Genomic DNA, 21,140 nt, shown 5'->3' with positions numbered 1-21,140 from the left:
CTATAATAAATCATTTTAAAAGAAGTACAATAAATGTAACATGAACGTGCAAATCTGTTGATAAATGAAATGTTTTATGTTGAGTTTGAATGAAACAAGTTTAAGAATCTCTGATTTAGGGGATTGCTATATGTTTGCTTTGCATGCCATTGTTTCACAATGTGATCTTTTTAATCCATCACATTCAACACAGACTGTATCTGTGCTTGATTGACAGATCGAAGAGGGAAAGCTGTGGTTCCAGCTGGATTGTGGCAACAGTCCCAGGAGCATGGGGATCTCCGGCCGTCCGGTCAACGACGGGAGCTGGCATCACGTTATCCTGGAGCTGCGAGGAAACTACAGCAGTCTTTCTCTAGACGACATGTACGTGGAGCGGCGTCTGGCCACGACCAAACACCGACCACTGGGAGCAGATTTGTCCATTTATTTCGGAGCGCAGGTGTCACCCCCGGACGGCCGTAGCTTGACGGAAAGAAAGGGTCCGCGGGTCACCAACGGCTTTCAGGGCTGTTTAGACTCCGTGGTTCTGAACGACAACGAGCTCCCGCTGCAGAACAAGCGCAGCCCGTACGCAGAGGTGGTGGGTCTGACGGATCTCAAGCTGGGATGTGTTCTCTATCCGGACGCGTGTGCCGCTCAGCCCTGCCTCAACAGCGCCACCTGCGTCAGCCTGCCGTCTGGAGGTGTGTGTGTGTGTGTGCGTGTGTGTGTGTGCGTGTGTGTGTGTGTGTGTGTCCAAACCCTGCTTAACTCACCAGAAATGTCTGTTCTTAGGATTGTGCCATGATTCATGTTAACGTTATAATTAAAGCTCCTGGTTGCTTCATTTAGTCTCCAGTTAATCTGCTTGTGTGATGTAATTCCTCTGGTTAACAAGCTTTGCTCAGTTTTAGCGTGAGTCAGATCAGCTCAGCTTCTGTCTGTCGAGTGAAGCCGTAACTCACATCTTCTGCGTCTGATGGAGACCGAATGAGCAATTATCATGATTAAATCAGCGGCAGCTTTCCGCATGCTCTCGAGTACATCTCATCCCATCGTGCTTTCTCTCGCGTTTCTTCTCCTCTTGTGTCATCTCTTTTCCTTCCTTTTATCGCCTCATCATTCAGTCTTCTCGTGCCATGTTTTCACCTGGTCTCTTCTCGTCAGTTACTTTCTCCTCAAATCTCGTCTCTTCTTGTCTCATCTGTTCATGTCTCTCACCTCTTATCTTATCTTCTCATTTAGTTTGTTCGTCTCTTCTCGTCTCACCTCATTTCTCCTACTTTCTCCAACTCTTACATTGTTTTCGCATCTCATCTCATGTCTTCTCATCTTCTCCTCTTTTCTCCGTCACTTCTCGTCTCTGTTTTTGTCTATTACTACTCTTTTCTCATCTATTTTCTCGTTTCCCTTTTCGTCTCTTTCCTTTTTTGACTCTTTTTATCTATTAACTCTCTGTTTCACTGCAGTAGGTAACTTTTGTAAAAAAAATATATTTTTTACATATTTGTTAAACCTGTCATTATGTCCTGACAGTAGAATATGAGACGGATAATCTGTGAAAAAATCAAGCTCCTCTGGCTCCTCCCAGTGTCCTATTGCCATTTGCAGAAATCCATCGCTCCTGTTAAGAAACAACCAATCAGAGCTGCGGTCCGTAACTTTGTTTGTGTTCAAAATTTAGAAAAATGTATATAATACGTGAGTACACCATGAATCCATTTTCCAAACCGTGTTTTTAGCTTGTCCTGAATCACTAGGGTGCACCTAAAATAAGTGTTTATATTCGGACTATTTTAGATTGCTTCGGAGGTACCGCGGCGGAGTAACCCAGTACCTTTGTGATTCTTCATAGACAAACAGAGAGAAGTAGTTCCGGCTACGATGTTCTTCCGCAAGACGCAAGCAGTTCTGTTTATTAACCGCTAGAGCATCAAAAATTACCGACTTCAGCTTTAATCTAATCAGTTCTTATCTCGTCGTCTTTTCGTTTTTCTTTTTCTCCCCTCTTACTATCTATTCTCTCTTTGTCTTTTCTCATCTATTTCTCCTTTAGCCCTCTCGTCTGTTTTTTTTCCTCCTCTTCTCTTTTGGTTTCTTCTTTAGTCCCGTCTCGACCTCTCTTCTGTTTTCTCCATTTTTCATCGATCTAATCTAGTCTTGTTTCCTCTTTCTCTCACTGGCTCTGATGAATGGAGCAGGGTGTTGTGGGTGTTTTGGGAGTTGTTGTGTTGCTGTACTCGTCCTGTTTGTAAAGGTCGCTCGTGCAGGAGTGTGCGCGCGTGTCTGTGTGTTTGTTTTTGTGGGGAGACCTGATAAGACCAGCGCACTGTTTGCTCACTGACATTTTCCACGCGATTTCCCACCGGCGTGTGAACGTGTGTCTGCCTCTCTCCCGTGTTTCTCTCAGGTTATTCGTGCAGTTGCAGCGCTCCGTACACCGGAGGACGCTGTGAGACCGAGATCAGCGTCTGTACACCGAGCCCGTGTCAGAACGGAGGTGTGTGTAAACCCATCGGGAACGCCTTCATCTGCAGCTGCAAGAGAGGATACACCGGCGGGACGTCAGTCTACTAACCTTTCACTTCTTGATCCAAAAATATCCCACATGATGTTCTTAAGAATGCATTTAATTCCATACTAAATGGGGGAAGAAAGTTTTTTGATGACTGATTTGTTTAAAAACAAAAACAATTTACATACAGTTTTTAGATATATTTATGAATAAATATAAAATATATCTGTATTCTATTCATCTAAAATATTTATATTGAGAGAATATACACTTTATTTAAAAGTATAAGTATAAATAGGGATTCATTATAAAACTGTAATAATTGTAGCAGAACAGATGTATATGTATATTCAAATGTAATACATTTTAATAATTTGACATACATTTACAATTTAAATACACATACATTTACATATTATTAAATTATAATTCATAGTAATAATAATAATAACTATTATTATTATTATTATGTTCTTTTAATATTTCATATATTAACAAGTCTATATTCTTTCTGTCACTTGATGGATGGATGGATGGATAGATAGATAGATAGAAAATGGATGGACTGATAAGTATTGTTATTATTATTATATTTCATATATTTAAAAGTCTATATTCTTTCTCTCTAGATATGTAATATTTAACATGTAATATAGAATTTTATTGTGAAATTGTAGTGTTATTAGTAAAATACATGTGTATTTAAATATTTAAAATAATTTGATTTTAACTGAATAACCTTAAAAATAATTGTTATATTTTATATCTTATTATGGGATAATAATTTATTTTATTTTCTGTGTAGTTGTAAACGATGACGCTGTGTGTGTTTGATGTACATAGTCAATTATATAGATGAACTTAAACTTTCCAAAGTTAAGAGCTGCCAACAGAATTTAATAACCAGCATCTGTTCTTTTCTAAAACATGTACTCGAGTCTGTTTGTGTTGGCAGCGCACCATGAAAAACTGGCACAGGTTTAGCACTGACTTGCATGCCATGTTTGCATACATACTGAAGCTTGCGTGTCCTCCGTGTACAGTTTTAAACCGCTGCTGTAACGCGTTTCTCAGTTGTCTTCACTGTCTGTGGCCACAAGAGGGCGGCATCAGTCTGTCCACATTAGAGCAGCAGGAGTCTTTTTTAAAGATGGTTTATAGAGGAGATTATACTGCTGCAGTCTCTCTTGGCTTATGCTAATGTAGTTCATTACAGACCACAGACACTTTTATTTGGAAATTTTGCGCTATTGAGACGACTACACACAGACATCAGAGCGAGTTAAACATGGCCTTCATGCGTGTCTTTTATCACAGCTGAGACACACACACACACACACACACTTCTCATAAATTATATAGTATATGGGTACCTTGAAGACAAAATGAAATGTAAATGAAAATTTAATCTGTGGACCATTAAAGGGAATATTAGTATGATGTGTTTAATATATTAGTGTAATAGTGTTATAATAATAATAATAATAATAATATTATAGGTGCATATGTTTGTGTGTGTGTGTGTGTACATATAAGGTAAATAATATTGATTCAAACATAACTAAAAGTTTAATTGGAAATAAAACTTATTTTATTTCAGATACAGTAGTTCAGATTATTTTATTTTAACCTTTTAACTTATTTTGACCTAACAACACAAAATTACAAAACGAAAACAGAATATGTTCAAATAAAATATAACGCTTAAAACTGTTATAGTATATTAATTATATATACCCCCACACACAAAATTTAATATATAATTTAATAAAATATGAAATATAAAAATATATATTTATACAAAATAATTGTACTCTTGTTGTAGTAATAAAATAAAACAATTATCATCTGTGTTGCCTGTGTGCTCTAAACTTGTTTATAAAGCAGTGAATGTTACATTTTGATTAAAATTTTATGAAAAAGCCCAGCAATATTTATTATGGAAGTAAACAAGGTCACATTTGATTTCACATGGTCTTTAATGGCTCTTTGAAACACACTGATTAGCTTCCAGAAATGGCTGAAAACAAAAGTAGTTTTTTTTTTATTCTTCGTCCTAACCAGCTGTGACAGTTTGCTTGGTTTCTATGAAATCTCCCAGCTCCAAATTTCTCATAAAAAATATTCTGATTGGCTGTTACTGTGCGGTGCCTCCCAGCGTTTTCACTTTCACTGTAGACAGACGGATTACTTCAGGCTGTAAATGTATCCCATCATGCCCCCTTTCAGACACGATGTCAGTTTTTTTATAGACTGATGCATTTCTGCCGAGTCACAATAAATTTTACAGCAGGCCAAGGACAGTAAAGTGATGCAGTAAAAAGGCAGCAGGCCACAGTAACCAGCGAGTGTTTATGTCTCCTCTGCAGCTGTGAAGAGGACGTGAACGAGTGTGAACGCGAGCTGTGTGAGAACGGCGGTGTGTGCGTCAACACTTTCGGCTCCTTCTACTGTAACTGCACGCCAGGTTTCGTGGGCAGCGCTTGCTCTGTTCGTCCTGTGCTTGTTCCGGATATGCAGGCTGGCCACGCCTACGTCGGGAAGGAGGAGCTTATCGGCATCGCCGTGGTGCTCTTCCTCATCCTCATCCTCATCCTACTATTCATCGCCTTTCGGAAAAAGGTCTTCCAGAAGAGCTATTCCCGGAATAACCTTTCCATGGTTCAGGATCCGGCTACGGCCGCCCTGCTGCACAAAGCCAACGGTGGCCACTATCCGCCGCTACGCTGCGCCATCGGAGAGCCAATCAGCTTGTACATGGAAGGAAGTCTGTCTGGCCCTCCTCAGGTTCCCGTCCGGCCAATGGCGTACACGCCGTGTTTTCCCGGAGACGCTCGGGGGACCCTGGAGAAACGGCAAGGGGACAGCCGAGGCCCGGAGCTGACGGAAATGAGCACGTTCCATCCGTCAGACTCGCCGCGGATTCTGGGCGGGACCAACAGGAGGGGCGTGGTCGTGTGCAGCGTGGCGCCAAATTTGCCACCGGTTTCACCGTGCCGGTCTGACTGTGATTCCCTACGGAAGAGTCCCTGGGAAGAGGATGGTGAGAGAGAGATCGGTATATCTGTGTTGTGTTTGTGTGTGTATCAGAGTATAAAAGAGGACAGCAGTGAGCGTTACTACTCCACATATCTGAGTCCACTCCAGGATTTCCATTTGTAGCTAGAGCACAGCTTAAAGAAATCTCCACCCAGTTACTGCTCCACACATTTATAAATCTAATTTTAATTGATTATACTAATTGAATATTAATAACAGATGAACAATAGTAACTATATTCCAACCTTTAATAAATAAAAAATTATGTCAACATCGCTCACATCAAATAATCAACATCAAATCAAATTTTCATTTTCACTTAACATTTGGTATATTGCATTATTTTATTTCAAGTAATATTTCCCAAACTCTATAGCTCTTTTAAAAAATAAAGTATACTTAACAATATAATATGAATGTCATATATGATTATAATATAAATAGCAAAAAAACAAAAGTAATGCTGCACATATAAACAATTATATATATATATATATATAAATATATATATATATATATATATATATATATATCGTTATTATTATTATTATTATTATTTGCTCATTTGTGTTGAGCATACTGAGTATATTTAATACATTTTATTTTACAGTAAAATATTTCAAAAAATGTTCCATTAAAAATTTTTTTCTAAATATAATTATATATTTTTATATTAAATTATTTTAATATAAGTAGCTGAAAAATGATAGTAATGTTGCATGTATATGCTTGTGCAAATCATTTTGCATGCATTTCGCATATATACATTTAAAAAAATTAAGAATATTCAAAGGATCTGTAATATTATTATTTTTATAATTTTTCCAAGTTGCTGATTCATCCATCAGTTTTTACTAGACATAATATATATATATTTTTTTTTATGACACTATTAATAGTTTATTTGAAATTGCGTGTGAATTATGCTGACAACAGTTGTAGTTGTTAAAGTGTATTGTGGTTGTGATGGAGAAGTGTTATGCGAACTTGAACACGATGACCCTCTCATTAAGAAAAGAAAACGTTTCTCGCTCCAGGCAAAATCATGCAACTCCTCTCCGCATCGCTCACATGCTCTGTTGTGTTTGCACGCATATGTTTATGCATGTTTATGTGTTTGCCAGTATGAATTTATCAGACGGCTTTGATCAGTTCATGCCCGCCAACTGTGAAATCCATCTTTCCCTTAACATGTTTTATTTAAACGTCGCATTTAACTGCATTTAACCTCACGCAGCTCAGAGATTGGCCGAGATCTGCCGTTTCACACACACACACACACATTCTCGTATCTCAGTAACCCCCTGAGGCTTTTTGGCATGCACATTTTAATATTCAGACTCTTAATGAACCCTATGGCAGCACTAGCATTGGCACAGCATTCAAACTGTATGCCGATGTATGAATGGTAAAGCGACCTATGACTGTTTTCAGCGCAGATAACACGACCTGCTGCCAGATTTCACGTTATCAGTGTACGCAGTGGCAGAGCACTGCACTTTTATCTTCTTAAACTCAGCTCCGTTTCCTGCTGTGACAGTTTAGGCAGACACGCACAGGATCTGGGGGAAAAAGCTTATATTTGTTGAAACTGTTTCCACCTGCAGCTTCCCACTAGCTAAGTTCATCTTTGTTAATGGTGTTTTCTGTAAATCAAATCAAAATATGGTTTCATATGAGGGTTACAGCCGAAATTGAAAACCGAGCTTCAGGTGGAAACCGTTTCATGCAATAAAAGCTTTTCAGATTTTGCTGCGTTTTAATGATGCTTTTTGTAAACCAAATCAAAAGTCACTTTATTTGAAGATGACATGGAAGTAGACCTGTTATTCTATAAACCGTCCCCCACAGAATCAGCAGAACTCAAGCTGAATTGAGATACCTGACACTGAAGTTCTACACATCCCTGTGATCTGAATAATGAATTTCAGCATGTTAAAATCCACTCCACAAAATCTACAGATTTTTTTACCCCAAAATCAGCGCTGCGAATGTGGAAAATGACCCTCTAAACTGATTTTTAAACTGTTTTTTTGTATGATTTATTTATTGATTTATTTATTTTTATTTTTGCATTTTGGTTCATATGGAAGTCTGGTTCCACCATAGAATAAAAAAATACAATTGCAACATTATATCTCACAATTCTGAATTTTTTTCTACAGTTAAGAGAAAAAAACTCAGAACTGTGAGATACAATCTCAGAATTTTAAGTTACAGTATTATAGAAATATAAGAGACAAAAAACTAAATTATAACAGATAGAAACTCAGAGTTATGAGTTAGAATCTCAGAATTGTGAGATAGAAACTCATAAATTTTAAGAGATATAAAATCTAAATTATGAGATATGTAAACTCAGAAATATGAGGTATAAACAAGGAATTATGACCGATATAAACTTAGAATTATGAGATGCAATTCAGAATTATGAGATATGTAAAGACAATCATGAGATATAAACTCGCACTTGCACTTCTGGTAATTTTGAATTCCAAAAAAAGAAATTGTTTGATAAAATTTCACAATTATAATTTCACATGGCAGAAACGGCCTTCCTTAGTTTTACATGTTTGTTTTATTTTCTGTTTTGTTTCGGTTTTTTGTATTTTCTTAAAAAAAATTGAATATATATATATATATATATATTAATAATAATAATAATAATTAAAAACTGACTTTTTTTGTTGTAATACATTTTAAAAAGTAATTTATTCCTCTGATGCAATGCTGAATTTTCATTGATTATCAAAAAAACATTTTAAATGTGTATCCTGTCACTTTTCATCAATTGAATGTGTCCTGGCTAGATAAAAGTATTAATTTCTTTCCTGACCCCAGACGTTTGCATTGACTCTCATTGTAGCCGCCTGGGATCTTAAACACAACTTTATTTCCTCAAGGACCAATAACCAATAATTGTAACTTCCATTTTCCTACATCTGTTGCTCTTTTTGTGAGTATTATACATCAGGCGATCTGTGAGTGTCCCACGGGTGTGCTTTTGAGAGAAAAAAGAAATTTCTTTAAAAGAGTATAAATCTTCACATCAGGAAATACCGAGCGGAGAGCGTTTATGGAAGTATGTATATGCAGTCCATTTACTGGAGAAGCTGATGTCAAAAGCCATTTTCCCTTTGGTATTAAATTCTCTCCCATCGGAGTCCTCCGAAGCTTTTTACCACCCATAATAACTTCCTTTTTCATTTTCTTGTGGTTTGCGGTCTCTCCCATTCAAACCCTCTTAGGTCTTAAAACTCTCCACCTGTGAAATACAAATCGAGACAATTATACGCAGCTGTTATAAGCAGCCATTTCCATGACACCATTAAAGCAAAGATCAAAGGAAAAATGTCTGGGAAAAGAAAGGAATTGAAGGCAAACATCAGAAGAGAGCACTTCTCGGATACAGAATGGCATGGAGATTCGCCCACAGCTGATGCACAAAACACATGTGTGTGTGTGTGTGTGTGTGTGTGTTTACTGTAAGTTAAGCTGTGATTGGTTGACGTCCTGATCTTTGTGTTCAGGGAAAGTGGATTTGCTGGAAGAGGTCACATGTTTCTCTGGCAGTAACAAGGGCAGCAACTCGGAGGTCCAGTCACTGAGCTCCTTTCAGTCGGATTCCTGTGATGATAACGGTAAGTGTGTGTGTGTGTTGCTCCTGCTCATTGTGAAAGGTTAAAACGACATGCGTCTTTCCTCAAGACTCTTCATGCAGTCATCTTCATTTTCCAATTTTTTTAATCTTTTTTTTTTTGAGTGAGGTGTGCGTGCTTGTGTGTGTGTTTGTATGTATTAAGTCCATGACTTAATACGCTTTTTGTTGTTGTTGTTGTTGTTTTTACAAACTTTAATAAAGCAAAACATGTTGATTCTTCATGTTTACTTATTTATGTATTATTTGTCATTTAATACCTTAATATTGAACTTTAAGAAATGAGACATGAATGATTCTCAAATCTGCAACAGAGAATCATGGGAGTTGTAGTTTTGTCACACGGACCTGTTGCCTTATAATCGGTAAAAGTATTTTCTATCAAGAATTATTGCTTTATCAACAGTACAACATGCAAACAAGCTAATTCTGTAATTGACATTGACTATTATGATTTATTGTAATGCATACCAATTTTTTTAAGTCTACTGATTTTAATGTTTTTTATTGCTAACAATACAGTTAAAGATTATTTTTGTTTGTTAATATATATATGCCAAATAATAATTAATAATAAGACTATGATAATTAGAACATGTACATTAATATTTTAATATTATAATTATGAATAAATAATATCTCACTTAAGCATGCATGACTATTGTATTAAAAAGTTAAATATGACATTGCAGTGACTTTAATTAATGCTCATCTCAACCAAAGATTTGAATGCAGCAGGTCTGTGTGTGCACGCGCGCGCGCGTGTGTGTGTGTATGTGTGTGTGTGTGTGTGTGTGTTGGTCACATCACCATCTCTCCTCAGATTCGCTGGAATGATGTCATGCTTGCCTTTCATTGGTCACAGCTAAATTCATCTGCAGCCGATCTGGCCACAGAAGCTTCTGCAGTGGACCAACAGTGTTACCGAAATTGTGGAGTTTATTCTTCTGTTTGATTGGCTTGTGTGTGTGTGTGTGTGTGTGTGTGTGTGTGTGTGGGTGTGGGTGAACCTTTCTGACTGGTCTTCATTGCTTTCTCTTTCCAAGCTTCCATAGTGACGGTAATTCGGCTGGTCAATGATGCAGTCGACACGATTGAGAATGAAGGTACTCTTTCCCACCGCTGGACTCTGAAGCATCTTCTTTAAAAGCGCTTGAAGACTCATGCACAAACCTTTAAACACACTCTTTTTTTCTTTCTCTCTTTTTTTTTTTAGAATTACACACATAACCATTTGCTTAGAAGTCAACATGTGGACCATAGACTTTTATTAGGGCTGTCGCTCACTTAAATAATTCATCTCATTTTATGCAGATTAATCATTTGAAGTATTCATGATTAATTGCATGTCAATATTTGATACAAAAAGCCCTCAAGTACAGATAATAAAAAAATATATATTTTATGTCCATTTCACATTAAAATGTATTTTTTTTAAATATAAAATAACATTTTTTATAATAATCCGAAATTACTTTCAATTTACAGCCCTATTTTTAATGTGAAAATTATTATTATGATTACACAACCTATCCCTTAAAAGAAAACCTTTTGAACTTTTAGTCTGCAGTCATTATGATTTTACATTTAACTTTTTTTTTTCTTTTTTCTTTAGTTGAAAGCATTCTCAAAGGGTTTTGTCTGTTTTAGCTTTGTTCTTCTCATTTCTTCCCCAAACCATAGTTAAGTACACTACAGAAGTAACTTTACATTATTAAATACTAAGAGAGTGTGTGTGTGTGTGTGTGTGTGTGTGTGTGTGTGTGTGTGTGTGTGTGTGTGTGTGTGTGTGTGTGTGTGTGTGTGTGTGTGTGTGTGTGAGAGACAGCATTACTCATGAGAAGAAACGTCACCCCACTCAGCAAGATGATCGAGCAAACACACACACACACGAGCCCCTGCTCAAATATTTTCGCTGACGAACTCACACCTACAAACACATCCCCAGATCATATATTACCCAGAACGGAAGAGCACAAATCTTGCAAACACACACACACACACGTTTGAAGTTGTAAAAAAAAAAAGCTTTTCAAGTGTATCTTCAAAGCTAGACATGCTAAAGTAATGTAGGCTGATGAGCCTGTTTGAGTTTTCCACTTGTCCTTTGATTCAGAGGTTGTAAATCTAACAAACTTCTGAATCTTGAAACTAGTTCATGCTGAGACATCTCAAAACTAGTTCATATTTACATATTTTTAAACCATCCCTTCATTTTGTCAGAGTACTCTTCTTTATTTTAAAGGTCCATGCAATATATTTGTATAGTTTCATTGGCCAATACAAAGTTCTGTTAGCATTAGTATTCTCATACTGTTCATTTCTTGAAGTGCTATTTTAGTATTATTTTATTGTTATTTTAGTATTATTGATATACTTTTATAGTATTTAGTACTATTTTGAATTAGGTTTTATTTATTAATATATTGATGGATTTGAAGTTTTTGTAATTTTGTGCTTTTGTTATTTTTATTAGTTAGTTTTTTTACATTTCTGTAGATTTAATTTATATATAAGTTTTAGTCATTTTAGTACTTTGAATTAAATTTATTTTCAATTATTAAATTTTTTCCTATTTTAATTTATCTAGTATTCATTTTCTTTTATAGTTTGTTTGTTTTTTAAATAGTTTTAGTTTTAGTTCACAGTAACAGCACTGCTTTAAAGTGGACTAAATAAACTTAATATAAATGTGAAAAATGGCACTTTTAAAACCAGCTCACAATGACAAATAATACACCTATTTGGTGTAATTGCTGATTAAACTATTTTATTATTATTGATATGGTCATTTCCAGCTAACTAGCTTATATTTTCCATCTGACCCTGGAGCACAAAACCAGTCTGAAGTCTGTGGGGTATATTTGTAGCAATAGCCAAAAATACATTGTATGGGTCAAAATTATAGATTTTTCTTTTATGCCAAAAATCATTAGGATATTAAGTATGGAAGTTCATGTAAATGACCTACTGTAAATATATCAAAATGTAATGTATATGTATTGCTAAGAATTCATTTGGACAATTTCAAAAGCAATTTTCTCGATATTTAGATTTTTTTGCGCCCTCAGATTCCAGATTTTCAAATAGCTGTTTCTCGACTAAATATTGTCCGATCCTAACAAACCATACATCAATGGGAAGCTTATTTATTCAGCTTTCGGAAGAGGTATAAATCTCAACTTCGAAAAATGTACACTTAATAGGGTCACATATTAGGATTGCTTTACATGTGTTTTAGTGGATATACTTTAAACAGTCTGTAAACTGATATTATATTCATATTTAGTCCAGAAGGTTTCGTCTAACGATGTAAATCTAATCTTATGAATGTTGTGGCATTGTGTGTGTGTGTGTGTGTGTGTGTGTGTGTGTGTGTGTGTGTGTGTGTGTGTGTGTGTGTGTGTGTGTGTGTGTGTGTGTGTGTGTGTGTTTGGGAGTGCTTGATTTTCACAGTAATTGACTGCAGACTCACTTACTTCTCTTGATTCACATTTAAATGACATTTGAGCTGTGAGCTTAATCACAGTCAATCAAACACAACGATGAAGATCAAACATGAGCACTTTAATAAGCTGGGAAGGAATGCACACATTTTTACACCATCATTCTCTCTCTCTTTCTGTTTTCACTCTCCATTATCTCTCACCCTTTTATATATTGACCATGGTATTCATAATTTCCCTAATATACTAGTTACTGCAGTTATTGCTAAAAAAATATTTTATTTAATAGTAACAATAAACAACACAAGCAGTTTTTTTTTTTATATCTATAATAGCTTTAATTTAGTTTTATTAATTTCAGTAATTCAAGCTAAAACAAGCAATGTTTAATTTGTAGTTTCAGTATTAGTAATTTAGTTTTTTGCACTTTTGTTGTTAGTTGCCTTTTTAATGTTTTCTTCTTTTTTAATGTAGCTTTACATTTACATTTCTTTTGGTTTTAATAATTTTAGAAATTCAAGCTAAAAAAAAACTTACGTTTAGTCATTGTTACTGTAGTTTTGCTTTTTTAGTACTTTAGAAACTTAAAAGAAACCACATTATTAGTTTTTTTTTATTTCGCTGTATCTTTAATTTATATTTATTTTAGTTTTAGTAATTTCATTCAAACTAAAAGGAAATCACATTTAATGTTTAGTTAAAATGTTAGTAATTTCATATGTTGTTGTCATTGTTGCTTTTTTATTATTTCTATGCGGCTTTGATTTTTTATTTATATTTTGAGGGATTTTATTAATACAAATTTTAAAAAGAAACCACTTAATTTTTTTATGTTTTCATTACGTATGTGCTTTTGCCATTGTTAGTTACTTTTTAATATTTCTATGTAGCTTCAATTACTGTTTATTTTTCTTCCCCAATTCCAGAGAAGTTGAGACATTGTGTAAAATCAAGAATCTGTTATTTATTCATTCTCTTTAACTTTCATTTAATTTACAAAAGTACAAAGAAACGATTTCCAAAGTTTTCACTGACCAATATAAATGTATTTTATAAATATGTGCAAATTTAGTTTTTGATATAGATGGCTGCAACACACTCCAAACAAATTTGGGACATAGTTACATTAAACACAGTCACATTAACGGTCCTCATTGTTTGGGAGTTGAGGACACTATTTGTTAAAGTTCTGCAAGCAAACATTTTGTCCAGTCTTGTCTGATACAAGACTTCAGAAGCTCAGCACTCTGTGACCGTCGTTGTCTGATTCTTCTTTCATCATATATTTTCGATAGAAGTCTAAAACATTCACTCTGTGTCTACGAAACCACGCTGTTGTAGCACATGCAGAATGAGAGCTGGCCTTGTCTTGATCTAATAACCATGGACTTCCCATGAAAGACATCATCTTGATGGGAGTATATGTCTCTGTATAATCCCAGTAAATGGCTCCATGTCAATGGTACCTTCAGTCACCCATGCTGTTTGCTCTGCTGCACTCATATACCATGACAAACATTTGCTTTTGCTTCTGTCACTAATGAAAGTCTGGGTGGTCCCTTTGGTCTTTGGGACTGAGAACTCGAAATCCATTTTTCCTGGAATCAAGTTGAAATGTGGACTCATCTGAGTACAGCACACATTTTCACACATTTCTTTTTGACTATCTGAGATGAGCTCTGACCCGGAGAACCCAACAGCATCTCTGAATAGAATTGATGTTTAGCTTTCTCCCCGAGTAACAGATTTCAGTTGCATTTCTTGATGCAGAAGAAGACTGTGGTAAATTCAGTGGTTTTCTGAAGTACTCCTGAGCCCATGAGGCTATATTTAACACAGCAGCTTCTTATACAATGCTATCTGAGGGCTCAAAGGTCAAGCACATTCAACTGAGGTTTCATACCTTGCCCTACATATACTGTGTTTTCTCTGGATTCCCTGAATCTTTTCACAATATTATGTATTCACAATATTTTGCATTCTTTGCAATTCTGCATTGCTGAATGTGATTTGTGATTTGTTTGACAACTTCTCTTATGAAATTTGCCACAAAGTGATGATTCATGATCATGTTTGCAAAGGCTGAGATGCTCCTCTTATTATACCCAAACATGATACCTTGACCTATTACCAATTCACCTGCTTACTGTGAACCGTTTCAAAACCATAAACTATATTCTATAAACTTTTCACTTTTATTTTGCCTCTGTCCCAACTTTTTTGGTATGTGTTGTAATGTGGAAATCTTTTTTTTTTTTTTTTTTTTTTTTTTGTCAATTAAATAAAAGTTAAAGAGAATGAACAAATCAAAGATTCTTGATTTTATTGCATTTTACAAAATGTCACAACTTCACTGGATTTGGGGTTTTAGATTTATTCATTCTTTCCAAAAAAAAAAGAATGTTTAATTTTTGCAAGGGTATCACAAGCAACAATATATCACAAAACAACACAAGTACTTTTCGCAGAAATAAATGTCAAGTATGATTTCAAAAGCATATCTTGGTGGGATGTTAGTGCATTTGCATATGGTGTTTGTAGACAAACACAGAGTTAGGATGGGTTTGGTGCTGCCCCACAAATCTATCTCTCTTTCTCTTTTTCTCTGTCTTCCTGCTTCTTTTCTGCCTGCCAGTGTCCGTTATGGATCAAGGTCAAAACTTCAACAGAGGTGATTCACGTTCTCTCTCCTGCTTTGTTCAGCTAAATCTCCCGGAGTTCTTGCCCTCCTTCCTTTTCAGACTTTGTTCTCTGGTCTATTCCTCCCTCTCTCGCTCTCCCTTTCCGTATTGCTGACAAACTGAGCTGTTGCATCTGGGAAATGTCACATCATCCAGCAGCGAGCTGCTCTTTGCCGACACACACCACACACATCCGAGTACCTGCAGTCCTCCGTCACCCCTTTCCTCTCTTTTTCTCATCTGTCTCTTCCCCCGCAGTGCTTCCATTGCTGACTTTGTGTTTTTCTTTTGTTTGATATTGATGTTTTCTGATAGTGAGGATTAGGCCGTGTACAGTGTGTGTGTGTATGTGTGCGTGTGTGTCCCTGCGCTTCTGTGTTTCCATGCATCACTGCATGCAGTCCTCACACTCTTTTAATTAGCATTTTTTAAATGAATGTGTTTCGCTTGTCAACAACGTGTCACTGACCTCTGAACCTTGACCTCTTGTCCTGGCTGTGTCTTCGATCACCTCGCAGGCATGTCCACTCACTACAGCAAGACCTGCATGTGGAGATGCTCAGTGTAATGTTTCTGTCCCCACCAAAACTCAAATGGATTACAAATGGGCAGCTGAGACTCATTTGAAAAACGTGCCTGTGGAGACATTTCTGAAAAATTATATTAGTTGCTTTATGCAGTTTCTGAAACACTTTCAAAGTGAAATGAGTTCAATTTTATCCAAAACAGATTGATACATATTTATTTCAGTTTTAGTTATTTTAGTATATCAGTTAATTTCCAACTAAACGAAAATGGGAATTTTTGCCTTTCCAATTAGGTTAAATTGCTGAAATTATGTTAAATAAGGTTTATATTTTTTAACAATTATAATAAACCCGGTGAGTCGTTTTAACAGTAAAACGTGTTTATATATATGTATATATATATTATTATTATTTATTTTATTTTTTTATTATTATTATTATTTATTTATTTTTTTATGAACCAGAAATTTGAGAAAAAAAAATGTATACAAAAATGTTTAACAGTATTGTGCAAAATACCTTTTTTAATTGATAAAAAGGAGAATATGTCTTTATTAATTGATAATCCGCACCAAAATCATAATTTGTGCAAGCATGAATAAAAGTTGATGGTGTTTTACTGACACAAGTGCTGGACACTGCGGTGAATTGTATGTATAGGTACGTTTTTTGCAAAAGCAAGAAGCACGTTTTTCCAATGAGCCTATGTTGCAAACGGGAGACACTACAGTCTCAACAAGTGCTTCCGTTTGGGACAGGACTGATGTCAAACCTGTTAACCTCCCTTCAGAATGACAAAGCATACAGCCCTACATGATTACGTTCCTACCAAAGGACCCCTTAGTTGTTTGCCCACTCGATGTTTACTAACTTCCTGCTTCCTGTTTCACCAGCATACCACTGGGACACTTCTGATTGGCTGCCGAGCACACGCTTACCAGACATCGAGGAAGTCCCCACCTATGAGACGGGTGAAGTGGTGTGGCCTTAGAATCTGACTATTACCTTGGCGGATTCGATATCGATAGCGACTACCCGCCTCCTCAGGAGGAGGAGTTTATGCTCCCAGGACCAGCTGCCTCCGCCCCTTCCCACTGAGGAATACGACACCTCACCCGCCAATCAACCCGTTTCCAGGGAGAGCACTTCTGAGCGGGGACCGCAAGCCCCGCCCACACTTTCACCCCAGCCAATACCTGCCTCCGCATCAGCTGCCACTCGGCTCTGCGGGGGAGGAGTTTAGCACTTTTACAAGCAGGGAGGAGCGTCTGTCCGTCAATGCCTCCTCTGCCTCCGACGTATCCTCTGTGCCCTGCGGGTTTGAAGACTCTGAGACGGGAGGAAGCTTGGATAGTTTGGAGGACACGCACATGCACCCACATACACAGCAGACTGAGGTCTGACACGCCACCCTGCCAACTACAGACAAAGTTAGTGACGTCAACAGGACGTGTTTTCCCACATAAAAGACACTAAACTCTTCGTCTGTCTCAGTTGTAAGACAGATTCGGTCTGAAGACTAACTCTCAGTGCTGCCCTCTGCATGAGCAGCTCAAATATAAAGCACAGGAAGTGGAACTGGAAGTGATGTCATGGTTGGGGACCAGACAATTAAAGCAACAAGAAGCGTCATATTGAACGGAGACCAATGATCTGTAGACATGTTTTCAGAAATCGCCTGGTGCATTTCATTGTTGCTTCCAGTTCCTTGATTTGTTTGGTGCTGTGTTTGAAATCTGGATCTGTCCTAAAACCTAGTGAGCCGCCTACCTAGACGAGATTTTGCTGCCTTCTAAGATACAAATTGTAAGCTTAAATAATTTTTTTTTAGAATTGCATAAAATAAAATCCTTTTTTAATTACATATTTTAGATTATTAATGCAAGGAATAAACTTACATCTACATAGAATAGAGAATGGCAATCAACAATAATGACATTAAACAAAATACTAAAAGTAATAGAAATAAAAATATATACAAAGCTATTACATTTTATTTGTGATTACACTTTTTTTTTTATTTATGCAGAAACAAAACTTAGAATTACATACAATGAAGTATGAAAACAATTATATACTAATAGTAATACCAAACTACTGTAAGTAAATACAAAACATACATTTGTTTTGTTTAACTTCAGTTTAGATATTTTTTATTTGAATTGTATAAAGTGGAAATCCTTTGTACTTAGACTTTTTTATTTATGCATAAAACAAACTTAGAATTGCGTACAATAAACCTAAATTAAAATTAGAATTTTAAATACAGCATAAATAAAGTAGTAGCTCACATATACAACCCTGAATGCATTGTAAAGAAAAAAAACCTTATCCAAGATGAAGAGATATACTCATTTAATTCAGAAAAATATTAATAAAAATAATGTAATTTAAAAATGACTTTTAGTTATGCAAATATTTGTGTAAGTTCATACACACTCTACTGAAATCAAATGTGACTCAAGGCTCAAATTAAGCTAAAAATAAATCAATAAACGCCTAAGGGGGTCTTCAGGTCTTAGCTGGTTTAAACTGGTTCAACTGTTTTCCCAGCAAGCAGATGTTTAGCTAATGTTTCCCAAATGCCAAACCCCTTCTAAAACCATCCAAAAAGTCCAGCTTGGCCAGGCTGGGAGACCAGCCAACCACCTTAGGCTGGTTTCAGCAGTTTTTTGTGTTCAGCGGGGGGGCGCTTTGCATCAAACTTGGCAGTTGAGTTGCTTTCTTTGTAAACCGTTCCAAATCGCTCACTTATAAGGGTCCGTTTGAGTTCGGATGCCACCTTAGAAGGCAGCTCACTAGGTTTTGCAGCCGATCTTGTCTGTGTGCACAGGTGGACATATATATGAAACCGTTTTCTATAAACAGTCAAAAAGCACACAAGTTTTATGTATCTTCCCAAATTTTTTTTTTTTTTTATAAATGCATTTACTTTTTTGCACTAAACTGATGGATATGTTCAGACTTACAGCGGCCCTGTCTAAAATAATCCTGTCATGTCACATTTAAGGCCCTGGACTGGTAGCAGCGTCGTCTTTTGTGTGAAGCATTAGTGGGTCCTGAATAGCACTATTTTTCAAGCTGATCGTTTTAGACGAGCGTTTTAAAGGAACGTGGGCAACTCTCTTCTGTAGCTTACGTCTCCTCTTTTTTTGTCTTGTCAAAACATCACGGTAACATATCAGAAAGCCATAAGCAGAAGAATATCATCAATAATGTTTTGTGTTCGCAGGCACTTACAATGCAAGAATGACACATGCCTGTAGCACGCACCCCAAAAACCTCATCCGGTTCTCAAACGACCCAAACCAGAGAAATAGTGGAACGAGAGAGCGAAAGCAATAAACGGCAAGTCAGAAAGAAGGAAATGCCAAGTCCTGAAACGGAATACTGAATAAAAGATGCAGGGAAAGAAAATGTAAAGAAAGTGAAAATCAATAAAATAAAATCAAAATGAGAACGAGGGAGGAGAGAGAGAGACGGAGACGTGATACTGTGGACCAGCTTTGGATTGGAAAGGCGTATAGAGCCTGAAGGGGACAGGACTGAGATGTTTGGCGTGAGCTGATTTCAGAGCTTGCACTGTCATTTTGAATGCCATTGGGCGGAGCGTTTTTTGTAAAAGCTGTAATTTTGACGGCAATTGTTGTACAGTGTATATACGTAAGTTGTTCAAATGCAGATTTTGTAGATATTGAACTGCAATCTGGCAGGGTTTGTGCACCCAGCAGATGAAAAGGACAAACACGCAAACTCACGTACTTTCACTGGCATTTTTAACAGATTTGATTTTTTTTGCAGCTGCTTTTAACCTTTTTTCAGAATATGTTTCTCCGCCCCTTTTTTTAAATTGTATTTTTTGTTTCCATTTCACCGTGTTTATATTCTAGAAAAGGGAATTCCTCTACTCCTGATGGATTTGCGCAGGGAGTTTATTTTTATTCATTTGTTTGTATTGTTTTAATTCGTCTTTGATTCGTTTTGTTTTGTTGACCGTGTAAAACAGTATTAAACATGCTTGTTATACTGTACGTGTAAAAATGGTTTTCTTCACTCCTGGATTTTTGTTTAGTTTGTTTTGTTTGGTGTTTTTTTTTAAATCAATGCTAAAATTAAAAAAGAATATTGATCAAAACTGTATATGACTTTGAAGTTTGTGGGTATTTTATTTCAACGCAACATGAAATACTGTAAATGTCTCATCTTATCTTTTTAGTTCACATGCTGAGAAAAAATAGGTAACATTTTAAAGTAAGGTCTGATTAGTTAACATTAATTCATTGACTAACATTAAAATGCGTTAATATATTTTAACGCTAGTTAATAAAAATAGTTAGTTCACGTTAGCTCAGGTCCATTAAAATAATATTAACATGTTTTGATTAGTTCACGTTAAGTTAAATGTAAGAACTTAATGTAAACAAATGGAACCTTACTGTAAAGTGCTACCAAAAATATTCTTTAAAATTAAATATATAAACAGTAACACTTCACAATAAGGTCCCATTATTTAATGCGTTAAATAACAATTATTACAGTTGTTAAAGGCGTTAATTACTTGTTAACATTAGTTAATGAAAAATATTCATACTTAGTCAATTTCCATTAATATAATTAACAGATTCAACTTTGGATGGTAATATATTAGGACATTTTGTAATTAACAATACATTTTACATTTAAAATTTTAGCTTAAGATTTAAGCTTTAGAAATATTTTTCATTGTTAGTGTGTTAACTAACATTATTAATGTTATCAAATGTAAAGTGTATTAACAAATATGGCCTAGTGTGTCCAGTTTTAATGATCTAAACAAATTATATTTGATCAGATTAAATCCTGCCTCACATTATTTCCAGCTGAATAATGTCTTTCTGCAGGTAAATGTTTTGTCTTTACACCTAAAAGCATTGGAAATGTGATACGTTGTTGTGATATTTTTGATGTTTTGACCCAAACACACACAAAAAAAAAAAAATTCTCGTTTGAATATTAACACTCACCTGATAATCGCAATAACTCCACTTCAGATGTTTACAATCAGTGTGTGTATAATAAAAGTTCAGGATCGATAGCAACTCGTCAGAGTCTTTCCAGAAGCGAGGAGATACGCAGTTTGGTATTTAATCAGTTGTGTGTAAGAGTGTGTGTAGTTCGAGTGTAATCAGGCTCTCACTTTGAGAGCTTCAGAGGCTCATTATCTTCTCCAGCACTGTGGCTTTTGGAGTGGACAGGGTGCTTCGATTTCTTGTCCTCAATCATTTTTTTTGCCTTTGACTTTAAGGGCCTGTT

At 35.9% G+C, this 21,140-nt stretch overlaps 1 protein-coding gene across 1 annotated transcript in view; it reads left to right on the top strand.

Annotated features, from left to right (window-relative positions):
- The window catches only part of LOC113096465 (protocadherin Fat 3-like), a 137,446-nt gene extending 120,193 nt beyond the window's left edge, over positions 1 to 17,253 (top strand). The window contains 10 exon segments of the mRNA XM_026261870.1: positions 218 to 686; positions 2,393 to 2,546; positions 4,867 to 5,540; positions 9,067 to 9,177; positions 10,241 to 10,300; positions 15,276 to 15,311; positions 16,742 to 16,822; positions 16,825 to 16,910; positions 16,912 to 16,995; positions 16,997 to 17,253. Coding sequence (XP_026117655.1) covers positions 218 to 686; positions 2,393 to 2,546; positions 4,867 to 5,540; positions 9,067 to 9,177; positions 10,241 to 10,300; positions 15,276 to 15,311; positions 16,742 to 16,822; positions 16,825 to 16,910; positions 16,912 to 16,995; positions 16,997 to 17,251 — 2,010 coding nt within the window. The 3' untranslated portion in view covers positions 17,252 to 17,253.
- The last annotated feature ends 3,887 nt before the right edge of the window (positions 17,254 to 21,140 follow it).

The sequence above is a fragment of the Carassius auratus genome, unplaced genomic scaffold, assembly GCF_003368295.1.
Source record: "Carassius auratus strain Wakin unplaced genomic scaffold, ASM336829v1 scaf_tig00215939, whole genome shotgun sequence".
Taxonomy (NCBI): Eukaryota; Metazoa; Chordata; class Actinopteri; order Cypriniformes; family Cyprinidae; genus Carassius; species Carassius auratus.
The sequence above is the reverse complement of the archived record's forward strand: the minus strand, read 5'-3'. Positions and strand labels throughout refer to the sequence as shown.